Raw genomic sequence first — 25,678 nt, 5'->3', positions numbered from 1 at the left:
ACCTATTTCTTTCTAGCCTCTCCGAATCTCAAGGACGAGATTCATTTTAAGGGTGGTAGGTTTGTAACATCCCAAAATTCTAAATTTTGGAATGTTATAACAAATAGATAGATTTGATTGATTGTTTGATTGTGGTGTGGTTGCTTGAGTGAAATTTAGTGAAATTTGAAACTTTCTGAAAGTTAAATGAGAGGGAATAAAAGGACTTTCCCAAACTTTCATTTTTGCATTGATGATCTCCGTAAATTCAATTTTTTTTCAAATACAAAACCCTAGAGAGAAGATGGCATGACTTCTTCCATTTAAATAAATGAAAAGGGTTTTTGAAAAGATTTGAATTTCCTTTGGAAATATTTTAAATTCAGAAACTTTAAGCAACTCAATGATTTTCATGAGAGAAGATAAAATGACTTCTTCAAAACATATGAAATATGAGTTGGGAGTTTAAAATGATCAAATTTAAAGTCTTTTTGGAAATTATTTTCAATTTGGAGTTATTTGGATTTTATTCAAATTATTTTTCTTCAAAAATAAAATATATGGAAAATAGGGTAAAATGATTCCCTACAATATAAAATTGGAGAGAAATAAATTTGAAATCATTTTGGTATTTTTAAAATGATTTTTATTGGATTCTATTATAGCAGTAGCACTGTTTGATCTATTTGAATTTGTGTGGATTATATTTGATGCTAGAAAAATGTTGAAGTCGTAGAAAAATCTTTTTCTGAAAATTGCGATATATAATATGCCTATATATAATTTTACTTTTATTTTTGTTATTCCATTTTTCCTTTTCGGTTTCTATTAAAAAAAGAAAACTGTGTGTGCGCCTCGAACTAACTGTCGCCCACGTGCGCAGCATAGTGGCGTCGGGCACCCCATCATTTTTTTTCTCCTACATGGGCCAGGCCCAGCCAGCCTTTTTTTATTTGACCGAATTTTGTTTTTTAGAAAACTACAGCGCGCGCGGCCGGACCTAACTTTTAGCCCATGATTTTTTTTAAAAAATTTCATCTACATACATATATGTTTACTCCCACATTACCTAGCCTTTGGCCCTTAAACCTCTTTTTCACCTATAAATATAGACCCATAGAGCCTCCAAAAATCATCTGATTCGGGTTAAATCAATATTTTGGTTTGACTAGGTTCATTAAAAAAATATTTTTTTCCTCTTCGGCGGGACTTCCCGAAATTATCTCCTCTCTCCGAAATCGTCTTTTCTCTCTTTCTTTGTTTTTTTATTTTTGTACTTCCGTAGTTTATTATTTCTAGACAAGTACGATAGAATAATTAGATTATCAATTAGTCTATGTATTTATACATTAGACCTAGATTTTTTAGCCGCAGCTATTTTTCTTTCGTAAAACAGTTTGACCCTGATTTTTCAAATAGTCATTATTTTTTACCCGTTCATCCAAATTAGATGAAACCAGCGCCTATAGTTTTGTCGTGTTTTCACCTATCCAGTGAACCTGTCACATCAACTTTTTGAAATTTTCAAATTTCAAAATTTGTTTACATTCATATTCAAACTTCTTTTGATCATAACTTGAGTTTTATAACTCCGATTTAATTGATTCTTTTTACAAATCGAAGCTCTTGACCTAAACTTTCTGATAAGGCCAAATTCACATAATTTTGGTACTGTTAGAAATTGTTTTATGTTGCAAGAGTTATTTGCTTGGTTTTGATCTTTTCCGAACTATCTTCTTCATTCTTCTCGATTTTTTGAGTGATTTCTTATGTGTGGTTACTATTGCTTGCTTACGCTAGATTGACCGGAGTATGACGAGTAGAGCTATCAAGAGTTATGAGTGCGGATCTTCTACATCAACAGTACGAGGCAAGTTCACACTTTGATCATATTTTTCATTACCCAGTTTTTATGCATTAGTTTCAACCCTCAAACATTGCATGAGTAGGATTGATAACATGTGGGTATTGGGAAGTAGTTGATGAGGTAGGGACCTATTGCCCTTTTATTATCAAGCCCTGGGGAGTTACTTCTATGTTATGCTCATGTTGCTATGTTGTGCTTGTAGACGTGGATTGGGTTTGAGTGAAACCATGACAGATGTGAGATTGTTAATTAATGGTTAACTTAAGGTGGCTACTTAAACACACATCTGGGTGGAATGGTTGGGGTACCCTGGAGCACCCAATGGTTTGCCCGGGCACCTGGAGAACCCAGTGCTTGCCCAAGGGGATCCCAGACGACCCGTGTGATCACCCTATGGAATGCCACCCAGGATCAAAGGGATCATAAGATTATTCATGCTAGAAACTTCCGTGTGCACACAAGCTATTATGGGTTATAGCATAGTTGAGTATGTTGCATGACCTCCTTCAGTGGTGGGCTAGCAGATGTAGGGCAAAGTAGGTGTAACTGTCCACCCAGAGTAAAGAGTTAATGTTTCTGAAAGACTATGTCTCGGTCATCTGTTTCTCAAACACCATGTAGTGCGAGAAATCCAATGGAGGAGATCGAGTCTTGTGGGGAAAAGTGCGCAAACCTCTATAGAGTGTACAAACTAATCGTGATTAGCTGTGTCCCCGGTTATAGACATCTTGAGTATCTGGTTCTTGGATTATCATGTTGATATCATCACTTTACTTAATTAATTTGTTGGGCTGATATTTACTTTTAATTGGGATTGAGATGGGGGTACCATTCTCAATGTTTCAACTACCATGATAGTTAAATAAAATATATTCCTTTGTGTAGGGAAAAATTGGCTTTATGCAAAAACTAAACTTAGATCTTTCCACTAGCCAAATATGCATGTTGTGATAGCTATTATCCTGTGGTGTGAATTTGCCAGTACATTCAATGTACTAACCCTTTGTGGCTGCAATGTCTCATGTTGCAGGAATCTTACGACAAGTGATACGTTAGGGTTACAATTTCTACACTCAACTTTGCCGTTGGTGTTGATGGGAATCCACAACCTTGTTGTTATTTCCGCTTGGAGTAATAAGGATTTATTTCTCAATTATGGAGGTGATAAAGAGTTCGGCATAATGGGTTACGATAATGCAAGCTTTAACACCTATCCGAATGACTCTGAGTAGCAAACCGGATACGTATAGTGGAGCAACCATTTGGAATAGCTTCAAGTGGAGCGTGGAAGCAGCATTTACAATATGACATAGAGATTTGCGAAGTACATACGGATCTGAATATTGCAGACCCGTTGACTAAAACCTCTCTCAAGCAAAACATGATCAAACCCCAGAACTCATTGAGTCTAAATCATATGATGATGTGAACTAGTTTAATGACACTAGTAAACTCTTTAGATGTTGGTCACATGGCGATGTGACATGTGAGTGTTAATCACATGGCGATGTGAACTAGATTATTGACTCTAGTGCAAGTGGGAGACTGTTGGAAATATGCCCTAGAGGCAATAATAAATTAGTTATTATTATATTTCCTTGTTCATGATAGTCGTTTATTATCCATGCTATAATTGTATTGATAGGAAACACAGATACATGTGTGGATACATAGACAACACCATGTCCCTAGTAAGCCTCTAGTTGACTAGCTCGTTGATCAATAGATGGTTACGGTTTCCTAACCATGGACATTAAGATGTCGTTGATAACGGGATCACATCATTAGGAGAATGATGTGATGGACAAGACCCAATCCTAAGCCTAGCACAAAGATCGTAGTTCGTATGCTAAAGCTTTTCTAATGTCAAGTATCATTTCCTTAGACCATGAGATTGTGCAACTCCCGGATACCGTAGGAATGCTTTGGGTGTACCAAACGTCACAACGTAACTGGGTGGCTATAAAGGTACACTAAAGGTATCTCCGAAAGTGTCTGTTGGGTTGGCACGAATCGAGACTGGGATTTGTCACTCCGGTAAACGGAGAGGTATCTCTGGGCCCACTCGGTAGGACATCATCATAATGTGCACAATGTGACCAAGGGGTTGATCACGGGATGATGTGTTACGGAATGATTAAAGAGACTTGCCGGTGACGAGATTGAACAAGGTATCGGTATACCGACGATCGAATCTCGGGCAAGTACAATACCGCTAGACAAAGGGAATTGTATACGGGATCGATTGAGTCCTTGACATCGTGGTTCATCCGATGAGATCATCGTGGAACATGTGGGAGCCAACATGGGTATCCAGATCCCGCTGTTGGTTATTGACCAGAGAACGTCTCGGTCATGTCTACATGTCTCCCGAACCCGTAGGGTCTACACACTTAAGGTTCGATGACGCTAGGATTATAAAGGAAGTTTGTATGTGGTTACCGAATGTTGTTCGGAGTCCCAGATGAGATCCCGAACGTCACGAGGAGTTCCGGAATGGTCCGGAGGTAAAGATTTATATATGGGAAGTCCTGTTTTGGTCACGGGAAAAGTTTCGGGTTTTTCCGGTAACGTACTGGGACCACCGGGAGGGTCCCGGGGGTCCACCAAGTGGGGCCACCAACCCCGGAGGGCTGCATGGGCCAAGTTTGGGAGGGAACCTGCCCCAGGTGGGCTGGTGCGCCCCCCACAAGGGGCCCAAGGCGCAAGGGAGAGTGGGAGGGGGCAAACCCTAGGGCAGATGGGCCCTAAGGCCCACCCCAGGCGCGCCTCCCCTCTCTCCCCCTCTGGCCGCCACCCAGATGGCATCTGGGGGCTGCCACCACCCTTGGGGAGGGAACCCTAGAGGGGGCGCAGCTCCCTCCCCTCCCTCTATAAATACTTGAGGCCTGGGGGCTGCCCAACACATGAGTTTCTTCTCCTGTTGGCGCAGCCCTACCTCTCTTTCTCCTCATATCTCGCGGTGCTTGGCGAAGCCCTGCTGGACTACCATGCTCCTCCATCACCACCACGCCGTTGTGCTGCTGCTGGATGGAGTCTTCCTCAACCTCTCCCTCTCACCTTGCTGGATCAAGGCATGGGAGACGTCACCGGGTTGTACGTGTGTTGAATGCGGAGGTGCCGTCCATTCGGCACTAGGATCTCCGGTGATTTGGATCACGACGAGTACGACTCCTTCAACCCCGTTCTCTTGAACGCTTCCGCTTAGCGATCTACAAGGGTATGTAGATGCACTCTCCTTCCCCTCGTTGCTGGTTTCTCCATAGATAGATCTTGGTGACACGTAGGAAAATTTTGAATTTCTGCTACGTTCCCCAACAGTGGCATCATGAGCTAGGTCTATTGCGTAGATTCTTTGCACGAGTAGAACACAAAGTAGTTGTGGGCGTTGATCTTGTTCAATATGCTTACCGTTACTAGTCCAATCTTGTTTCGACGGTATTGTGGGATGAAGCGGCCCGGACCGACCTTACACGTACACTTACGTGAGACAGGTTCCACCGACTGACATGCACTTGGTGCATAAGGTGGCTAGCGGGTGCCAGTCTCTCCCACTTTAGTCGGAACGGATTCGATGAAAAGGGTCCTTATGAAGGGTAAATAGCAATTGGCATATCACGTTGTGGTTTTGCGTAGGTAAGAAACGTTCTTGCTAGAAACCCATAGCAGCCACGTAAAACATGCAAACAACAATTAGAGGACGTCTAACTTGTTTTTGCAGGGTATGCTATGTGATGTGATATGGACAAGAAGAATGTGATGAATGATATGTTATGTATGAGATTGATCATGTTCTTGTAATAGGATTCACGACTTGCATGTCGATGAGTATGACAACCGGCAGGAGCCATAGGAGTTGTCTTTATTTATTGTATGACCTGTGTGTCATTGAACAACGCCATGTAATTACTTTACTTTATTGCTAACCGGTAGCCATAGTAGTAGAAGTAATAAGTTGGCGAGACAACTTCATGGAGACACGATGATGGAGATCGTGATGATGTAGATCATGGTGTCATGCCGGTGACGATGATGATCATGGAGCCCCGAAGATGGAGATCAAAAGGAGCAATATGATATTGGCCATATCATGTCACTATTTGATTGCATGTGATGTTTATCATGTTTATGCATCTTATTTGCTTAGAACGACGGTAGTAAATAAGATGATCCCTCATTAAAATTTCAAGAAAATGTTCCCCCTAACTGTGCACCGTTGCGAAAGTTCGTCGTTTCTAAGCACCACGTGATGATCGGGTGTGATGGATTCTTACGTTCACATACAACTGGTGTAAGACAGATTTACACACGTGAAACACTTAGGTTGACTTGACGAGCCTAGCATGTACAGACATGGCCTCGGAACACAAGAGACCGAAAGGTCGAGCATGAGTCGTATAGTAGATACGATCAACATGAAGATGTTCACCGATGATGACTAGTCCGTCTCACGTGATGATCGGACACGGCCTAGTTGACTCGGATCATGTAATCACTTAGATGACTAGAGGGATGTCTATCTGAGTGGGAGTTCATAAGATGAACTTAATTATCCTGAACATAGTCAAAAGATCTTTGCAAATTATGTCGTAAGCTCGTGCTTTAGTTCCACTGTTTAGATATGTTCCTAGAGAAAATATAGTTGAAAGTTGATAGTAGCGATTATGCGGACAGTAGAAAGCTTATGTCCTTAATGCACCGCTCAGTGTGCTGAACCCCAAACGTTGTTTGTAGATGTTGTGAACATCGGACATACACGTTTTAATAACTACATGATAGTTCAGTTAAATGGTTTAGAGTAGAGGCACCAAAGACGTTTTCGAAACGTTACGGAACATATGATATGTTTCGAGGGCTGAAATTGGGATTTCAGGTTCGTGCCCACGTCAAGAGGTATGAGACCTCCGACGATTTTCTTAGCCTGCAAACTAAGGGAGAAAAGCTCAATCGTTGAGCTTGTGATCGGATTGTCTGAGTGCAACAATCACTTGAATCGAGTGGGAGTTGATCTTCCAGATGAGATAGTGATGTTTCTCCAAAGTCATTGCCACCAAGCTGCTAGAGCTTCGTGATGAACTATAACATATCAGGGATAGATATGATGATCCTTGAGGTATTCACGATGTTTGACACCGCGAAAGTAGAAATCAAGAAGGAGCATCAATTGTTGATAGTTGGTGAAACCACTAGTTTAAAGAAGGGCAAGGGCAAGAAGGGATACTTCATGAAACGGCAAATCAGTTGCTACTCCAGTGAAGAAAAACCCAAGGTTGAACCCAAACCCGAGACTAAGTGCTTCTGTGATAAGGGGAATAGTCACTAGAGCGGAATTACCCTAGATACTTGGTAGATGAGAAGGCTGGCAAGGTCGATAGAAGTATATTGGATATACATTATGTTAATGTGTACTTTACTAGTACTCCTAGTAGCACTAGGGTATTAGATACCGGTTCGGTTGCTAAGTGTTAGTAACTCGGAATAAAAGAGCTACGGAATAAACGGAGACTAGCTAAAGGTGAGCTGACGATATGTGTTGGAAGTGTTTCCAAGTTTGATGTGATCAAACATCGCACGCTCCCTCTACCATCAAGATTAGTATTAAACCTGAATAATTGTCATTTGGTGTTTGCGTTGAGCATAGACATGATTGGATTATGTCTATCGCAATACATTTATTCATTTAAGGAGAATAATGGTTACTCTATTTATTTGAATAATACCTTCAATGGTCTTGCACCTAAAGGAATGGTTTATTGAATCTCGATCGTAGTGATACACATTTTCATGCCAAAAATTATAAGATAGTAATGATAGTACCACTTACTTGTGGCACTGCCATGTAAGTCATATTGGTTGGAGACGCGACCTTAGGCGAGCTGCTACTACTTTCGCGTGCGAGCGCCGCTCCGTCCAGTCCGACGGACGAAGGATTAGGGGAGGGGCGGGCTGTAGAGACTTTGGGGCAGCTGGTGGAGATGCTAGCCTTCCTGGAAGGCCGGAGGAGGCGACCGGTGGAGGCTCCCCATGGCTGCACTGCACGGGAGCGGAGGCAAGCGTTTAGTGACCAGTCCATGGGGATGCAGATGAGATCCAGCCGTGATGAGGGGGCGGGGTCTCATTTGACCCGCGCCCGATCCACTCTGGGGCGTAGCATCTGAGGACGCACCTCGCAGCACCGGCTCACATCGCGACTCTCCAACGTCGGGTCGCCGGCCGGCTGACATCGCTTTGCGCAGTCGTCGAGCAACGGGCCGTCGTGCATGAGGAAAGGAAACGGGAAATACTAAGCCACACATGGCGCCCGGGGCTAAGAGAGGCAGCTGCCTTTGCTAAAGCATGTGCTTCTCCGTTATGCTTCCTATTCTCATGAAGAAACTTTACATCCTGAAAATAGCTCCTTTCATGCTTGATATCCTGTAGGATAGAAAAATATCGGCAAGGGACTTCGTCTTGGATGTTGCTTATTACCTCCAGTCAATCTGAAGCAACACAAATCGATTGAACGTGCAGATCCGACGCGAGGGAGAGGGCCTCGCAGCATGCCTGTGCTTCGAGTATAGTTGGGTCGAGGCGGCCGTCGTAGATGATGGCCGAGGCACCCAAGTAGTTTCCTCGTTTGTCCCTGCATACCACTGCTGTAGCTGCGCGGTCGCTGACCTTCGAAAAGCCCGCATCTACATTAATTTTAACATCATGGTGCTCAGGCGGGAGCCACACATGTGAAGGCGAAACCCTCTGTCCACTTCGGGTTGCATGCAGGTCCTTGAAGATCACATGCAGGTCCCCAGAAGTTACGTGTAGGTCCTTGGGATGTGTTTTCTTGTCCGGTATCATCTCTAGCTCCGCCAGAAACTTCTAAACGAAAGTATGGGTGCTTAGTGGGCTCTGGTATTGGTCGTCGTGGATGGCTCGGCGCCTCGCCCACCATATAGCCCACATTGTCACCAATACCCGCGTTAGGTCAGCCGAAGGAAGGGTGTCAACCAACCATAGCATCCAAAGTTTGGCATCCTTCTCCCTGTTTGATATGACTGTTTCCGTAAGATCCTCGTCAGGGAGGGCCCAAACGCAGCGAGCCATGCGGCAGTCAAAGAGGGAAAACCAGGCCAGAACCAGCTAGCCGATCTCTCCTTCCATTCGACAGCACCGGGACGGGCTCGTGTGGTGATCAGATCGGCGGTAGATGCGAGACTCTAGGCGGCGATTAGAGTCGCCGCCAGAGGCGGAAAAACCCTAAACTCGAGGGTAGATTTCACGGTCTAGCAAATGAAAGCTAGAATAGATCAAATTACATCTAGACGTGAATTGGGGCCCAACGGACTAGGCAAAGAATCAAACCTACATATATCGCAACAAAACAACAACTTAAAACATCTATACATCACGGTTAGCACACACAATAGAAGGATACGTGTTTTGACGCTAGACATATACCGCGTTTTTATTTTCTGATGGCAGTAAATCAAAATAAGGACTATGTGTGTGATATTTTTATTATCAGTACGGTAATCTAAAGATAGAGTTGTGCACCCGATTAGTTGACCAGGATTCATGTCCCATGTTCCAAATTAGCGCCCCAAAGAATCCTATTGTTAATTGATCTATCATTTTTGGCATCATCAAACTTGTCCTCTACCTGCCAACCTAATTGGTACAATTGGCATTTGCTTCGCAGCGAAGCACGTCAACTTGTTTTCTCCCGTTGCAACGCACGTGCACTTTTGCTAGTACTAAGTAAAAGAGATTGTATGGTGTGTGCGGTACATGCACGTTCCGTGGAGTTTTTGTTTTTTTAAGCAACGTGACAACAACAACAAAAAAAAAGCAACGTGACAAGAAGAAGAAGAAGAACCTTGAAGTGAAGTACGTAGTAGCAAGGTAACCTTGAAGACGAGCGAATGGGGCACGAGCAGACACGGATGGTGTAATTTGTGGGCATTGGATGGGACGTTGACGAAGCGAACGGTGGGCATGGGCAGTGACGGACTTGTGGGCACGGGCGAGAGGGAGGCCCACGTGTCATGGAGGGAAGGTCCAGCATCCGTCCGTCGGTGGTAAATCTCTACCTACTAATAAACCAGCGATTGCTTCTGGTCGTCCGTCGTTAGTACTTTTGCAAAACAGTCCCTGTACTTTTGGGTAATCTACCCGCAGTCCATGATTAAGTGAACAACGTTTCGCTCAGCATGTTTTACATACAAACACCTCATATTTTAATACATAATCAGCCCGCAGTCCATCACTATCTCTTTCCTCCTGAGTCCGAGCGAGATGGGGCCGCTATGCAGACGACGCCGGGCGCGGCGGCGGCGATCTCCGGCCAGATCCGGTCGGGGAGGCGAGGCAGGGGCCAGATCCTGTTCCGGGGACGGCGTGGAGGCGATCTACGAGGCACGGGAGGAGGTCAGGCGGCGGGGCTTGAACTCCAGCAGGCCCCCTTTTGATGGATGGGGCCGCCCACATCGCTAGCGACTCCTCGGAGGACGACAGGGCCTCCTCCTCCGCGTCCTCTACCGGTTCGGCCTCCTGGCGCTCCTGGCCGCACAAGTGGATTCACCTGCGGGGGCGCCGGCGCCGGCGACCATTGTCCGCTCGGAGAGGAGAGGGCGGTGAAGCCAACGGCAAGGGCGACGGTGACGACGTGCAGGACCTCGCGCTGCCGCTGGGGAGATGTCCTTCGTGGCGGTTCTTGCCCAGGTGAGGGTCTCCTCGGGTTTGGCCACTGCTCTTGTTCCTTAATTGGTAGGCGGCCCAAAGATTCGATTTTTCCGCTCCTTGTGCGGTTCTGTGGATTAGTGTCTTGCTTCACGGTCCCTCCATTGCTAATTGAACGACGGCCGGCGGCTAGCTGATGTGGTGGCCGGTCTCTGGCTCGCGAGCGTCGTGGTGCTCGAAAACTCAAATCCCTCGAGTGGTGCAAACTCCGCATCATGGACGACAGGTCGAGCGCCCGCAGCAGCCAGCCATCATACAACCCATGCGGAAGAAGACGATTGTCTTTCCGTGGTTGGTGAAGGGGCTGGTGTCATCGTGCCTGTCAGCGTAGTTGTTGTTCTGAGAATTTCCATGATAAGCAAGCCGTGAATCTGTCTTGGCTGCAGATAAAAACTGTTGCAGCGGTATATGGATTCAGAAGTGACGAGTGCCCATGATTATGTTGCAGTACATGCCTTTGGAAAACCATGGCCAGTGTTGTTTCCATCGGACCGGGTCCTCTCTCCGCTGTTCTGATCTAATGTCGACTGTGTGCCGTTGGCTTTCCGTGCACAAGGTCCTACCGGCGGCATTGGGCACCATGTGGGAAGCGGAAGGAGGAGCCACAACTCTCCATGCAAGCTCGGGTCAATGTCATCGCAAGTTCCGTGCTCGACGTTGCTGTTCAATGTCGCCTCAGCTGATTTCACCCGCCGTCCGCCCGATGCTCCACACTTTGCCGTAACTCAATCTGCCAGTTCTCCGCTTGAGGTACATACTGAAGCTAACCTGGCAAGAGGCAGGCATGGGAGGCATGATTGTTGCTGAAGCGGAACTCATAAATGTCTCACGTCATGTGGTTCTGTGCTATTCTTAATCTTCTTCTCTGAAGTGTGTAGTTTCAGTTCCACATCAAATGTGTTGCGCTTGCAGTGCGTACCAATGTACAGTTTACCGATGTGTATATATGCGGAGTCGATGGAAAACATTGAAGCCAGTAGTTGTATACCTATTTCAAAAATCAGCAAGTGGTTAGTAACATTCTACATCAAGGTATTACAGAGAGAAAGGAGTATCTCCTATTTTATTTTTGTGGGATTGGGAGCAATTTAGAAACTTATGAAAATATAGGAATCATTCTCACTTTAATCTCCAGTCCTCTTGTTTTGCTTCATTTATCATGCATTATGCATGTCATATGTTCCCACAAATGCCTGGCAGAAGCACAACTTTCATAGGGAACGTAGAATGGTCACTTTGGTAGCAGGGCAGATGCACGTTCCCAGTGTATATGTAAAATTATATGCATATCTAGCCATAGAAATACATGCATCTGAACCGCATCAGACATAGTGTCGGACTGTCAGCCTAAAATATTCCTCTTTATATCATTCTCCATTTCTGTGAATATGCAAATATAAGTGCCATGTATGTGCTTGTGGAACTTTTGCTGTAAAATTTCACTCTTCTTTACGAAAAGTAGGTTGAAGAAAGTTTTGATTTTTCTTGGATAGGTTATCATATGACAGAACGTCTGGGGTGAAAGCTAAGCTACTTCCAATGGTAAGAATTGAAATCTGGATGAAACCTCCATTATTTGTTTTATATATTTTTAGATACATGAGAGAACTAATGATATTTTTAGACTGTAGAACAACCCTTTCAAGGATTCTCTCTCTATGAGCATATATATTGCCTCAGCTTATATCCATTGCCGCACGCATGGGCGTGTCAGTAGCATTACTTTGATAACATGTCTATATCACTGTAATGTTGGACATAAGTTCTGCTACATCCAAACAAGCTTATCTGATTTCCAAGAAGAGTAAAAAAAATCTTTAGTAATTTCCTGGATTTTGCTTATATCACTGTAATGTTGGACAATAAGTTCTTAATACATTTGGAGCATCTACTCTCTGGTAAGGAGTCATGGGGAAGACTATATTTTTGGTTGACATTGTAAATAATTTTAATGCCCACAATTTATTTTCTTGTTTCTTTTCAGGTCCCAAATGAGAAGGCAAGAAGGTATCAGCTGTATGAGAAGACCCCCGCACATGCCCATTCCATTCTCTATGAAGTCAAAAGTTTCCCACTGAATATATTTGGTACTAAAATGGTCGTTATGTCAGCACGACGATCGTGTGCCTATTGTTGGCTCTTAATTCTTTAGGATTATTTGATTTGTTTGATTCATTCTGCTCATATTTATGCAGCAACAAAATACAGTCAAGATCAGGGTGTGTGAGGGTTAAACATGCTAATTTATGTGGCATCAAGCTATGTATGTTAATAGCATGATCTACTTTTCTTTTGCTTTGCAGAATTATTCTCGACACTGGAGATATATGCTAATCCTCTAGCTTTGCTAATTTTATCTTTTGATTTCATTTCGGTGGTGGAGTATTGCACCTCATTCACAGTTGTAGATGTGTGTCAAGATATCAAATCATCTGTCTTTTAGGTCAACGGCATGCCCAAGGTGGTTCACCCCTAGATTTAAATGACTCTAAAGTCCATGGTCCACCTAATAAAGATAGAAATAATTATGTTGGTAAGGTGGGTTAAACCCAACTTAAGCTCACACTGTTTTTATGTTCTCTTACACCTGCAGGTATTATTAAACAATATCCTAACTGAATATCAAACACATTGCTGGCTACATGATATGTAAAGTAAAATGCATGTTGCTACTAAAATTTATATCCGAATGATGGTGGCCATTATCTATTTTTAAGCAAACATATCTCCCAAGTTTGACAAAGGTTTCCTTCATACTTCGATCAATATTTTCCTCCATTCTTGAATATAGCTATTTGTAATGTTCCTTTAGTTGAATTCTGGAAGGATTTGTTACAATAACATTACTTTCACATTGTCACTGGAGGTGAGGGTTACATTATTTTGTGATGTTTGTAAGAGTTTTATATAAGAAGTGACACGTGGAGCTGGTTTTGCGAAATGTGAGACATCTAACAATTATCACTAAGTTTGAATTCACACCAATTTTCCATGTTGCATTCATGGCAAACTCCAATCAGAGCAATGGCGTGGCCATTGGAGTAGATTTATGTGTAATGTTATCTTCTGGCATTTGTTATGTTTGTTAGGTTGGATACAAAAAGTGGCGCGTACTAGCACGCCGGAATAGGTTTTTTGATATTTTTTGCCCGTTGCAACGCACGGGCATTTGTACTAGTAACTGATAAAAACCGTTGGGCAGCGTCTTCAGCACTTTCCACTGGAGGCTGGATACGTGTGGATGCGTCACCGGGCGGCATTCATCTATCTATATAAGCGGAAACGTCCGAGGTAAACGGGGAGGTAAATCAAGGTGAGTAATTAATTTCTGTTGCCTTTTTTTTCCTTTTCTTGAGGGAAAGTATTAATTTCTGTTGCCTTTTTTCTTTTCTTTTCTTGATGGAAAGTAGTACTAATTACTGTTGCCTTTTATTCTTTTCATTTTTCTTTTCTTGAAGGATGAAGGAAACGTGCCGTCCCAGGAAGGAAAAAAAAGCCAGGAAAATCGCAACCAGGAGACCGTGTGGGCCCCGCGACGTGGACAGCGCGTCTGTCCTTGTGTCGCTGGCGCGTGGGCCAGGGAGTGGGAGTGAGGGCTGCTACTGATTCAGCTTCAGCCGGGGGAGGCTGAGCTGAATTATCGCCTCGCCTCGCAGCTGCCATATATAACTTGGGCTCCCTCTCCGCCTCTCTCCCAAGTCCCAACCCAACCCAACCCAACCCTAGCCGCCCCAATCTTCTCCTTCTCCTTCTCCTCTCCATGGAACACAGCCAAGCAACGGAAGAAGGCACAAGCAGGATTCATGGATGGAGGCCTCTCTTCTCTTCAAGACAAGATGGCCACCATGGTACGGTAGGTCAAAGATATCTTTTTCTACTAGGTACCTACATGAGTTGTTTGTATTGTATATATGATATATACGAAGATGAAATCCATTGGTACTCACCCATGGCTGGATCTTGCAGATCCGGCGACCTCCTCCTTGGATCTACAATTTTTTTTTCTTTTGGAGCAGAAGTCCGGCGACCTCCTCCTTGGATCTGCAAGTTTTTGGGGCAAAGTCCGTCAACCATGCCTGTCAGGATCCGCCAAGGTCTCCTCCTGGTAGCCATGGTATGATAAGATCATTGCTACATATCATAGATGCGTTCGTTCTATCTTGTTGCAAATTTCTTGCCCGACTGACGTTTTTTTTCCCCTGCAGCGGAGACGAACTCAGTTTCCTCTTTGTTTCTTTCTTTCCAACAAGAGGACGGAAACTGGCCATAGCCCAGCACCATTTCGCCGGCCGACCAAGGCCCAGCACCATTTCGCCGGCCGACCAAGGCCCAGCACCATTTCACCGGCCGACCAAGGCCCAGCACCAGTTCGCCCGCCGACCAAGTCCCAGCACCATTTCGCCCGCAGAAGGCCCAGGCCTCGCCGGCCCACCGACCAAGGCCCAGGCGTCGCCCACCGACCAAGGCCCGGCACGACTACCCCGTAACACGGCGCCGCCCACCCGACCCGACTCATTTCGCCACTTCCCCTCCCCGACCCCTCCCCCTCCCGCATCCCCATCCAGAACCCTAGCTCCGCTTCCGCCTCCTCCTCCAACCGCCGCCGCCGCGACACCGCCGGCCTGACTCCGATGGCCCGCAGGAGGTAACGTCCCCCGATCTGACCTCCCCCTTCTTCTCCGACCTCTCTTCTCCTCGATCCCCCTCACCACCCTCGTTGTTTTTTCAGGGGAGGCCATGGAGGAGACGAGGGAGACCAGCCGGACCAGGGAGAGCAGGCGGATCCCCATGTCTACCAGGAGGAGACCTACGCGGATCGTGAGGATTGGAACAGGTGACCATCTCATTTCCCCATCTATCTTCTGGACACGTCCAGATTCTTCCGCTGGGACGGGCTGATCCGCGTGGTGCTGTGTAGCTTCGAGCTGGTGCGGTTTGGTGACGCGCGTGATGCGATTCCCCTGTCTTGTGGTCGATTTCGTGGTTTAATTAGGCCTTCTGAGCAGGGCTCTGACATTATTATCTTCCCAATGTGAAATACATGATCAGATGTGTGTCTATTGTTCATGTTCAAATGTGTGTCCTGCTTGTTTCTCTTATTATTCCTGAAACTTGCACCGGACAGATGGATATCCTGTGATGTTCATGTTTTTTTGAATGCATCTCTATATGATGTATTTTTTGATGTGCATCCTGTGACGTTTGTCTAGTATGCATGGTCACTCGAATGGCATGATCACCTTCCAGAATCTAAATTGCGTGCTTTTTATTTTTTCAGAATTGGTCATGCTCTTTGCATGATACCTCTCTGAATGTTAAATGCTTTTTGTGTATTATAAACATAGCCTATTATTTTTTAGAATTGGTCATGCTCATTGCATGATCACCTTGCAATATAAATTGCTTGCTTTTTATTTTTTCAGAATTGGTCATGCTCTTTGCATGATACCTCTCTGAATGTTAAATGCTTTTTGTGTATTATAAACATAGCCTATTATTTTTTAGAATGGGTCATGCTCTTCGCATGATCACCTTCCAATATTATAAACATGTTCAAAAGTACCTTTCCAGAGTGAAGTGAAATCTATCATCTGCTGTAATTGCTTTATATATGCAACATCTTAGATGACGTCTTGTATGCTGTGACATTTGTTTATTCATTTGTACTAGCGGGCGATGAGCTGATGTGTTCTGTTGTTTTGCTGCAGATCTGTCCCAGACGAGCATGTTTTACCTCCCACTCGCAATCTGCCCCGTATGCTGATGAGGCTGCTACCTCAAAGGTACTCATGTCCTTGTTGACTATGATACCCTTGTGAATGTTAATTGCTCTTTGCCTCTTATAAACATAGCCAATTACATGAGTCAACTATGCACCTTTTTAGGGTGAAATGAAATCTACCATCAGCTATAATTGCTTTTTATGCAACATCTTAGATGACATCTTGAATTCTGTAGTCATTTGACATGCTCAGATGCTTGCCTATTGTTCATGTTGTATTGTGTGGCCTGCTTATTGTTCTTGTGATAAAGATTGCCCTATGCATGCCCTGTGATGTCAATGCTTTTTTAACGCTTCTCTAGGACGTATTTTTTGATGTGCATCCTGTGGCATTTGTGTAGTATGCATTGTCACTCAGATGGCATGATTACCTTACAAATCTGAATTACTTGCTTTTTATTTTTTACAATTGTTCATGCTCGTCACATGATACCTCTCTTTTGTCATTTGTGTAGTTTGAGAATAAGCATTTCCCTGGCAACCGCTGCTTTGTTTTGCTGGTGAAATGTTGACATCATGCGATATTAAGTTCTTAGGAAAAGTCCCCCATCTAGGAGTATCATTTCACCTAGAACTGCGCCTTGCCCAAACACTGTTGTTCAATCATTTTGTTTTTCTACTCTTATCTGTATGGTCACTAACCCCACCCATGCCTCTGTGCAGATTCTTTACTACTTTCTCTAGAGGTACTGCTCATGAGCGCGCTGAGTATCCACCTTATCGCAGGTACTTTGCCCATTGAAGTAGTGCCCTACAAGGAATTAGGCCTTGTACAATGGGAGGTGCTTAGGGAGATGGTTAGTAAAATAAACCGAGTTCTTCTTAAGCACCGGTGCTTATTTCTACAGGACAGACGTCTGTCCTCTACAAATAAGCACCGGTGCTTAGAGAAAAACTGGTTTATTTATTTAAGCATCTACCTCAAGCACCTTGCATTATACAGGTCCTTAGCAGCATGAAATATTCTTTCAAGTTACTGTCGTAAATGGAATTTATGACATTATGTATTTTGAAGAATTACTGCTGTGTGCTATGCGTTTATGGTTTTCCATGCTTTTGACTGTCAAAACATTGTTTATTGTTGAAATATGTTGCATATTGTTGCATGAAAGTAAGGAAGCTCAAGTTGTTATATCATGACCTACACTGATTTCTGTATAAATAATAACCCCAAGATCCACCATGCATGTTGTCGTTATACCTGTAAATTTCTTGTTATTTCCCATCTTTTTTGACAAGAAGTGATTTGTTGGTCGGATAGATTTTTCATATATTTTATAGTGCAGCGTGTATGCAATGTTATTGTCCAAACTTTGTTAACTGTTGAAGTATGTTGGAACCTGCAGTGTTGTTATGACTCTTAAATGTTGTGCTGTTTGCAAATCCTGTGATGCTTAAACACTCCTTTAATGTTCCAGTTTTTGTGACAATAAGATATTCATTGGTGGTATAGGTTTGTTGTATTTTTTACAGTCTCCTTCACTGTTTAACTTGTTCAGAAAGATGGGTGCCGCTTGTATATAAAAACTCTGCTGTTCCTGTCTGTATACCCATTTTTTTGAATTATTATGTTTGATTGATGATCACCATTCAAATTTTTAGTCTCCTTCATTGTTTGATCCATTTAGGCTTGTCTATATAATTGTGCTATTGATGTGGTGTTGGCCCCTTTTCATTTAGCATGTTACTAAACATATTATTTGCTCTCTCGGGTCTACTGCTGCCAAGGCAATGACTGGGTTTTTGGCACATTATGCCAATAATCTCTCCCATTTTTCTCATGGGGCAGAATTCTTTACAGTCAGTAGTAGTGATGAAGACGATGAGTTTTATATCTTTACCAATGATGAGTCTCCTCTGGAAACGGCTGCTTGTGTGGTATGTTGTCAACAAACAATTTTTTTGAACTTAATTAAAACTCTTGGTCTCATTGGTCTTATATATTAATGCATGTATATGTTTTGCCAGGGTCGTTTTGCATCCATGCTCAGTCGTGTTCTAACTTATGCCAAACCTATGCAAGACCAAATGGCTAAGCTCGGCAAGACTTTGGAGTCTCTCAGGCAGTCCTATGGTGTGTCATCCCCGGCTGCTAAAAACATTGAGGACTTTCTTGCCAGGCTGGAGAAATTAATGGAGAGAGAGTCGAAGAGAATTGCTGAGGCTTCTGAGAAAGGTGCTGTTGAGGAAGCTTCTGCTATCAAGAAATTGGCTGAGGCTCTCAAGGAGGCCGAAGAGAGTGAGTTGTCTTCTCTTATCAAGGAGATGGACCAGTTCTTGAAGACCGCGGAGATTCCGCTAGAGATGCACGAGAGATTGAAGAAGGCTGCCGCAGAGTTGAAAGAATTGAAAACTTTAATGGGTGGATTCCTGGTCTCAATAGGAATGTTCTTTAGGGGCTATGGGTTTTCTTCACCTTCGGTCATTCCTCCAAGTCCCGTGGACTCCCCACCAACTCCAAGTCCGGCGCCTCGTCCCTTTCTTAAACTTGGTGCTGGGCCAACTCCTTTTCACTCGATCGGGAAAAGGGCAAAAGGTGAGCTCAAGAGTACCTTTGTAGTGCATTAATGCTGTTATTTATGTTGGTTGTTGCATGTGACTGCTGCTGTTCTTGTAATGTTTTATTGTTTCTTTGGCCTAGTTTTTCTGTGCAAGTCTTTCTCTGTGCTGATCTTATTTTTTGTTCTCATTTTGTTGTCAAAATTTTCAGAGGTCCTCTTTGGTGATTACGAGGAGACGCCCTTCCATGGCATCGGAAAAGCTGGGTTTTTGATCTGTGACAAACAACTGGGCGTTGGCGTTGAGCTCAAGTCCGACCCCTCGGTACTGACTTTGTAAATCTTGGCCTGTTGAATTGATTTGGCTTTTGGCGGGTCATTGTCCTTAGGATTTTTGCCATCTTCTTTGTCTAGGTTGAGACCACTTTGTGCTATGGCAAGGAATATCTAGACTACAAGATGGAGGCAAAGGCGAAAGTTGTTCTACCCTTTGGTGACACTTCTAAGGTATCTTGTTGTAGCTGTAGTTGTTTTACCTTGAAAGATGTTAAAGTGGTGCTCTACCTTGAAAGTTGTAGTTGTTCTACCTTGTTGTAGCTGTAGTTGTTCTACCTTGTAAGTTGCTGGTAGTGTTTGAATGTTGAATGTTGACATGTTGACTTGTGAATTTTCAATTTTGCAGGCTGAAATTGATGTTATTCATCGTCGTGCCTGTCTGAGCACTTCTGTTGGCCTCAGTGCTAATCCAGTTTTCAACATGTCCGGCATGTTTGGGATAGCTGATGGGATTTGTGGAGGTGCAAGGTTATCTTTTGAGTCTTGTGGATTGGTCAGGGAATTTGAGCTTGGATTATCGATGGACACTACTGAGTTTGGAAGTCTGTCCACCAGGTGAGTTCTTTGCACAAGACAAGATCCTGTCACATATATATATCCTCCTTATTTTATCTCTGTGAAGTACTCCCACCGTTTTGAATTACTTGTCACAGGTATGGATGTATCTAGATGTATTTTAGTTCTAGATACATCCATTTCTGCGATTGAGTAATTTGGAACGGAGGGAGTAGATCTGAATATGGACTGATGTTCTGTGATGTTTGGGTGTGCAGACTTAACCGTGAGAAGCTCCAGGTTATGTTTGACACGGCGGTTGGAAGGGCTACAGGTGCCGCGGAGCTGACTTATTTCCACGATCCAGTTGCGGAGAAGAGGTCAGTCTGTCTGACGGGCGGCCTGTCCTACAACTATGACAATACCCTGACTCTCAAGGGGCGCTTCAGCTCGGATCTTCATGTGGGCGGGATGATACAGTTTGAAGAAAGGTTGGCTAGTATTGTGTTGCGGGCAACAGGTGATGTTGATCTTCGTGCCATGGGTCAGCAGCCCCGGGTCGGGTTCCAGGTGGTGTTTGACCCGACCTGGAAGTAAGTAGCCTTTGCCTTTGCAGTGTTGGTGCTTGTTTTGCTTTTGCTTGGGAGGAACTTTTTTGGTAAAACGGAAGGTCTTGATTTTGGGTTGTCCATGATGATTGATGTATGGACTGAAGCTTTAGACTTGTCAATTCGACTATGTTGGTTTTGCGGAAGCTTGATTGTCCTCTCATACTACATTTTGTTGTTGAATTGAACTGACTTGAAGCACGTTGTATTTGGTTTGAGCCAGTTTAGAACTGCCAATCATCAAACTTTTGGACTCTGTCCATGATGTATTGACTGAAGCTTGAGTTGTCAATTCATCTGCCATTTCAACTAGTGCTGTGTCCTCACATAGCGATGATGTAATGACTGAAGCTTGAGTTGTCAATTCATCTGCCATTTCAACTCACATAGCGATTTGTTTAATTGACGGAGAGGAAAATCTGCCCATACCCAAACCTGTTGAAATTTTTGACGGGGAAGAAAACACCTGCTGAATGTTTTGACGGAGAAGTACCTTTTTACTGCAAAATTGTTTGGGAACTGGAAGATTTTGACAGAACAGAACCTGTAAACTTGTACTCCTTCTGTCCAAAATACTTGTCATCAAAAAAGATGTATGTAGGATCATCCTTTTTTATCTATTTTGATGACAAGTGTTTCCGGATGGAGGGAGTAGCAAATACAAAGTCTGATAGCAAATCAAACCTAGACCTCTCCGTACCCACGAGCAGCGCCAGCGCCGGCCATGGAGATGTGTTGCTCGGTCTGCATGGTGAGTGTGTGTCAGCGGCGGCGAGGCCGAGCGCATCAGCATGGTGTTGTGCCGCGCAATGTGTCGAGTTTGGTCGCTGTTACTCTCTGCATCCGCCTGTAGACGTAGAACCACTCCATGCGAGCTTAAGGATGCTCACCTATATCTGATATCCGGATGTTCAGATAATGTTGGGAGATGGTATCCGGTGATTCACAGCACTTATATAGTAACGGCAACACCTGCAGTGAATATTTATGGTGTCTACAACAATCAGCTTATGTTCTTTGAGACTTCTCGTACGATCTCGGTGACCCCCACATTGGAGAGCTCAAGATATGGTCTGGTCAGGGTGACTAATGGGACTTTGACAGTAGAACAGGTGTGTCAGCATCTCCTTTCACTGGTCTCCTGTCAGGGTGGAGGATCAGGTATACAAGGTTGAGTTTCCTAGGAGAGATCTCAATAGGTATACATGCTTAAGTGTGGACTCAGTAGTAGGGTGCCCGGGAGTAAGTGTATCCTCAAGTTTGACGAGTGTGCAAAACCTGAGCCGACAGGGACACCGCTGGAGAAGGTTTGGGTCAGACTCACTGGTGTTCTGGAGACTTTGCTTAATGAATTTCTTATTGTTTTTAGTCTCGGGTCTTTATTCGGTAAAACAGAGAAGGTTGATATGAGAGCGGCGATAGCGTGGACGAGCGCGTTTGATCCCGGTACGTGGACCAATGGAACAAGTCGTTCGTGGTGGGGACAGACTGTAGCATGGTTCGTACGCGGACGTAAATAAGCGGCGTACGGTGATGAATGCATAACATGGCCCACGGCATCCGTCGGCTGATAACGGGCGTCCTATAACATGTTCAATTGGTACAGATAGATGCATATGGTACATGTTTTGTACAGGGCAACGTTTTCCGTCGACATAACGACGCGCAATATGACGGAAAAGATATCTACAACCCCAGGAGAACCACAGCACCGCTCCGAAAGCTTGAAGAAGCAGCCAAGAAAACCAACCGGGGACCGAAAAACCAACTACCTTATAAGGAGGTGACGCCGCTGTAATTCCATCCATCAGGTGCGCCTTCGAACACCGGCCAGGTGACCAACATCTCCGCCTTCTCCTATCCTCTGCTCAAGCCGAGCGGTTTAGCCACACTCCTGACAACACGAGCCTCTGGTGGTGGTGACAAGATGTATTGGAGCTTGCTTAGATGTATAGATCCGGCTAAGAGAACAATGATATTCGCTGGTAAACAAGTTAGATCTATGATGGCAGCCGACGTAGAGTTAATTACAGGGATAAAATCTGGTCCTAATTAAGCCGATCCCAACAGTGGATAAATCCGACTGACTAGAGCTGCTTTGTAGAGTGCAAGATCTGATTAGTGTTCCACCGGCTCGATACAGATAAAAGAACTCATTCATGTAATAGCTAGCATATATCAGCTTTTCGCCCAGGCTTGTGATTGATCTACGTGCATGCATGGTGCTTGTGTACTTTTGGCTGTTCCTGCTCATTGTACATGTGACCTGATACTTTGTTTTCTTCACGGCATGACCAGGTGTTCTTTTTGGGGTGGATGGATTTCGGAGAAGCCAACGTCAAGGACTGGCCACGGTTGTCAGAGTACACAACAGATAAGATGAAAGAATTTTTTAAGTTGGCAAGAAGCGGCACGTTCCATTTCAAGGCAAGAAGAATTTTCAATTATGTTCTCAATTCAAAATTTGGATGAAGTTTTGTTAGTACAAGGAAGCATGTGCATAATTACCACTCCTGATTAGATTAACTGCTTTTCTCTGGCAACATGTACAGACAAAATCCATTGCCTCTTATATGGCGATTCAGTGGGAACTACATCCAGCGCGTCAGGACAGTACACATTCAGTTGCTGCCGTCAGGATTGCTACCAAAGAATTTATCAGCACTGCAGTGTGCTCAAGGATTCGTGATGCAGTGCAGCATTTTGCCATCAACCACAAGCCACCTGGAGAGACTCTGTCACATGAACACCTTCAGAGATGCTTCCATCTTGTGCTCCAGATTTTCAACAAACTTGACAATGGCTCCACCTCTCTGTACTCTGAATTCATGGGCATGCTCCTAGCTGCAGAGCAAGAGCAGTCAAAAACGACTGTCCACAAATCAACCACGCCTGCAGCAACACTTTGTTGTCCCTGTCATGACTTCTGAAGGTTATATCACTGCAAAAACTCTATAGGTAATGGACCCCATGCTGGCAAACTCACCAAGGAGTACAATAGAGAAGAAACACATAGACACAAGTCTGCGCATTCTACGTGCCCTCTTTCAGCGCCTTCATGAGTGTTATCCAGATTGGCATTTTGCTACTTCCCCATGGACTTACAAGTATAACAAAGCCTGGCATCGGAACTGCACCATGTAAGTTTGTCCAAAACAGAACTTATGAAACTCAAAATTTTGATACATTCATCTGTGTGCAAAAAACTGATGATTTGTACCTACTAAAAAAATCAGTTCCGAGAGCGGTTTCTACGTACTACACTACATCAGAGTCAGAGAGTTCGATGGTCTGAAGCTGATAACACTGCCAACCTAGTAAGTTGGCAAACCTCTTCAGTACTATTGAGATCACAAACATGCAGTTACTAACAGACATGTTCCCTGCAGGGTTTGATTTCATACGTAAGGATGCAGATGGCGTACGAAATTGTCAGGATGAAAGGCAACAATGTCGACTTCCCAAACTACATGTATGATTGCGACACTTGTAGAAGCGGTCGCCGGCGAACTGGCCGCGAAGTCCGGGCAGTGGACTAAAGGCAGAGCCACCGGATCTGCATCTTGGTTGGTGTTCGCCATGAACTGCAACTAGGGTTCCTCGCTCGATGTGGGGGGAGTCGAGTAGACATGCCTGTGTGGGATAGCTAAATAATAACTGTCCTTGGTGGACCCCACATACGCCGTTTCCTACCATCAAACGGGGCTGCGGCTCATAAACGGCGAGACGAACGTCAACTTAACTGCGCCATCACAACCCAAACGGCCGTCCAGTGACGACCTCGGTATATTGAGAGGTTGTACTACTGCATACATCTACTCTACCACATACGGCCCACATCCCGGTAAATATTGAACGATTCGTGATACCAGGAGCGTGCGCGCTCGTCCGCGCCAAGCAATATTCGAGGTTGATATGCCATACACCCGTATGCATGGAGTTGCTAGGATACTAGTTGGTGTGGTGAAGGCGGAATATATTCCCGATTTTGTGCCATGGTCATATGATGGTGTGAGTTATGATTTAGATGTTGAGGTTGAGGAGACTCCTCTTGCAGATAGTAACATTGGAGACATGGATGTTGATACGACCAAGGATGGTGACGGAGACGGGAATGGTTACTAGGGGATGGGCGGAAATCCCAAAGACCTGTCTAGGGAGAAGGCGCCGACTAGTAAATCCTCGCAGTCGACTGAGCCGGGGACAAACAAGGGGTCGGCCTCCTTGTCCACTCCGGCGGCCTCTCTCAGGTTTGGTTCGTTCCAGGCGGCATCCGCGCCTAGTCGCTTGTGGAGCGATCGCGTGGAGATGGAGGATTCTGATGTTGGATTTCCTTTGGAGGTGGTTTAGGATCATCACAGACATATGGTGGTTGAGGATGTACCGCGGCTGTCACCGAAGGAGAGGCGAGTCATTCCTGAGATGATAGACACCCCTCCTTCTCAACTAGAGGGCTCCTGGTTCCCTGCGTCTCCTTAATCGCCTCTTGCGACTGGCTCGACACAGGTGGTGTCCACGCTGGTCAGTGATGCAGATCAGATTGGTACTGGTTCTGACGCGCTGGCTGATGCTTCACCAACGGTCCAGCCCAGGGCGTCGCCCATCGCTTGTGACTCAGTCAGGCATACGGCAGGCGGCCATAGCCCGGGAGGAGTCGCTCTCGAGGACGTGATCGCTTTTGGAGGTATTCCGGACCCTTTGTCTGGTGGCAGACGCTTTAGCCACGGGATACAGGACCAGCCGGACGCAGATGACATACAGATGGGGCGGGCCATGAGGGCCGCCAAGCTTCGAGACATCGAAGTTCATACAGGTATGTCAGTTAATACCAGTTGTTCAATTCTTCACTTTTCGGAACACGATATTATAGATAAAGCCAACAACTTAGGGATTTCTCTTGGTAGTAATGACAAAGAAATCGCAAAATCAATTAATGACTTACTAGACCTAGCGATTGATAGAGCTGTGGATTTAATATGACATCTAGCAGCAGTAAAACCTATGAATGAGGCAAATATCAATGATCTTGGAGTAAATGGGATTCAGAGTCTCTGTGAGGATTTGGTCCCCATGGAGGGCTTGGTCGCCAAGGAGGAGGATATGGTTACAGAGGGGTATGTGGCCCCTTTGCAGCCAAAGGCCACTTCTGTCACCGATGTTCAACATGTTGAGGACATGAAGGATAAACCAAAAAAAACCTGGAAGAGGAAGGTTTGTCCTACATCGGCGATACGCCGGAGTGCGAGAGTCAAACAAAAGAAAAACATTCCATGACAAAATATGAAAGGGATATTCTGGAATAGCAGAGGTTTAGCGGACTTGGCTAAAAGGAGATTCCTTAGCGATACATCAGCAGAACAAAAAATAGATTTTATGGCTTTGATGGAGACGGGTAGAG

At 44.6% G+C, this 25,678-nt stretch overlaps 1 protein-coding gene and 1 long non-coding RNA gene across 5 annotated transcripts; both read left to right on the top strand.

The window, feature by feature from the left end:
• The first annotated feature begins 10,527 nt into the window (after positions 1-10,527).
• LOC119359756 lies at positions 10,528-12,902 on the top strand. Of its 3 annotated transcripts, none has more exons than XR_005172651.1 (3): positions 10,528-10,543; positions 12,055-12,103; positions 12,546-12,902. It is a non-coding gene; the product is annotated as an uncharacterized LOC119359756 (long non-coding RNA). The 3 variants fall into 3 exon arrangements; XR_005172652.1 differs by lacking the exon at positions 10,528-10,543 and adding an exon at positions 11,099-11,311; XR_005172650.1 differs by lacking the exon at positions 10,528-10,543 and adding an exon at positions 11,325-11,593.
• A 1,190-nt stretch (positions 12,903-14,092) lies between these two features.
• LOC119355957 lies at positions 14,093-20,665 on the top strand. Of its 2 annotated transcripts, none has more exons than XM_037622857.1 (12): positions 14,093-14,409; positions 14,528-14,675; positions 14,767-15,206; positions 15,291-15,395; positions 16,270-16,344; positions 17,007-17,069; positions 18,056-18,221; positions 18,312-18,879; positions 19,054-19,166; positions 19,256-19,348; positions 19,524-19,732; positions 19,951-20,665. In XM_037622857.1, the coding sequence occupies exons 3-12, from the start codon at positions 15,193-15,195 to the stop codon at positions 20,267-20,269; spliced, it is 1,725 nt and encodes a 574-aa protein (XP_037478754.1). In that variant the 5' UTR covers positions 14,093-14,409; positions 14,528-14,675; positions 14,767-15,192; the 3' UTR covers positions 20,270-20,665. The 2 variants fall into 2 exon arrangements, with proteins under 2 accessions (XP_037478754.1, XP_037478753.1); XM_037622856.1 differs by having other exon boundaries at positions 14,093-14,414.
• The last annotated feature ends 5,013 nt before the right edge of the window (positions 20,666-25,678 follow it).

This window comes from Triticum dicoccoides, chromosome 2A (genome assembly GCF_002162155.2).
Source record: "Triticum dicoccoides isolate Atlit2015 ecotype Zavitan chromosome 2A, WEW_v2.0, whole genome shotgun sequence".
Classification (NCBI taxonomy): domain Eukaryota; kingdom Viridiplantae; phylum Streptophyta; class Magnoliopsida; order Poales; family Poaceae; genus Triticum; species Triticum dicoccoides.
The sequence above is the reverse complement of the archived record's forward strand: the minus strand, read 5'-3'. Positions and strand labels throughout refer to the sequence as shown.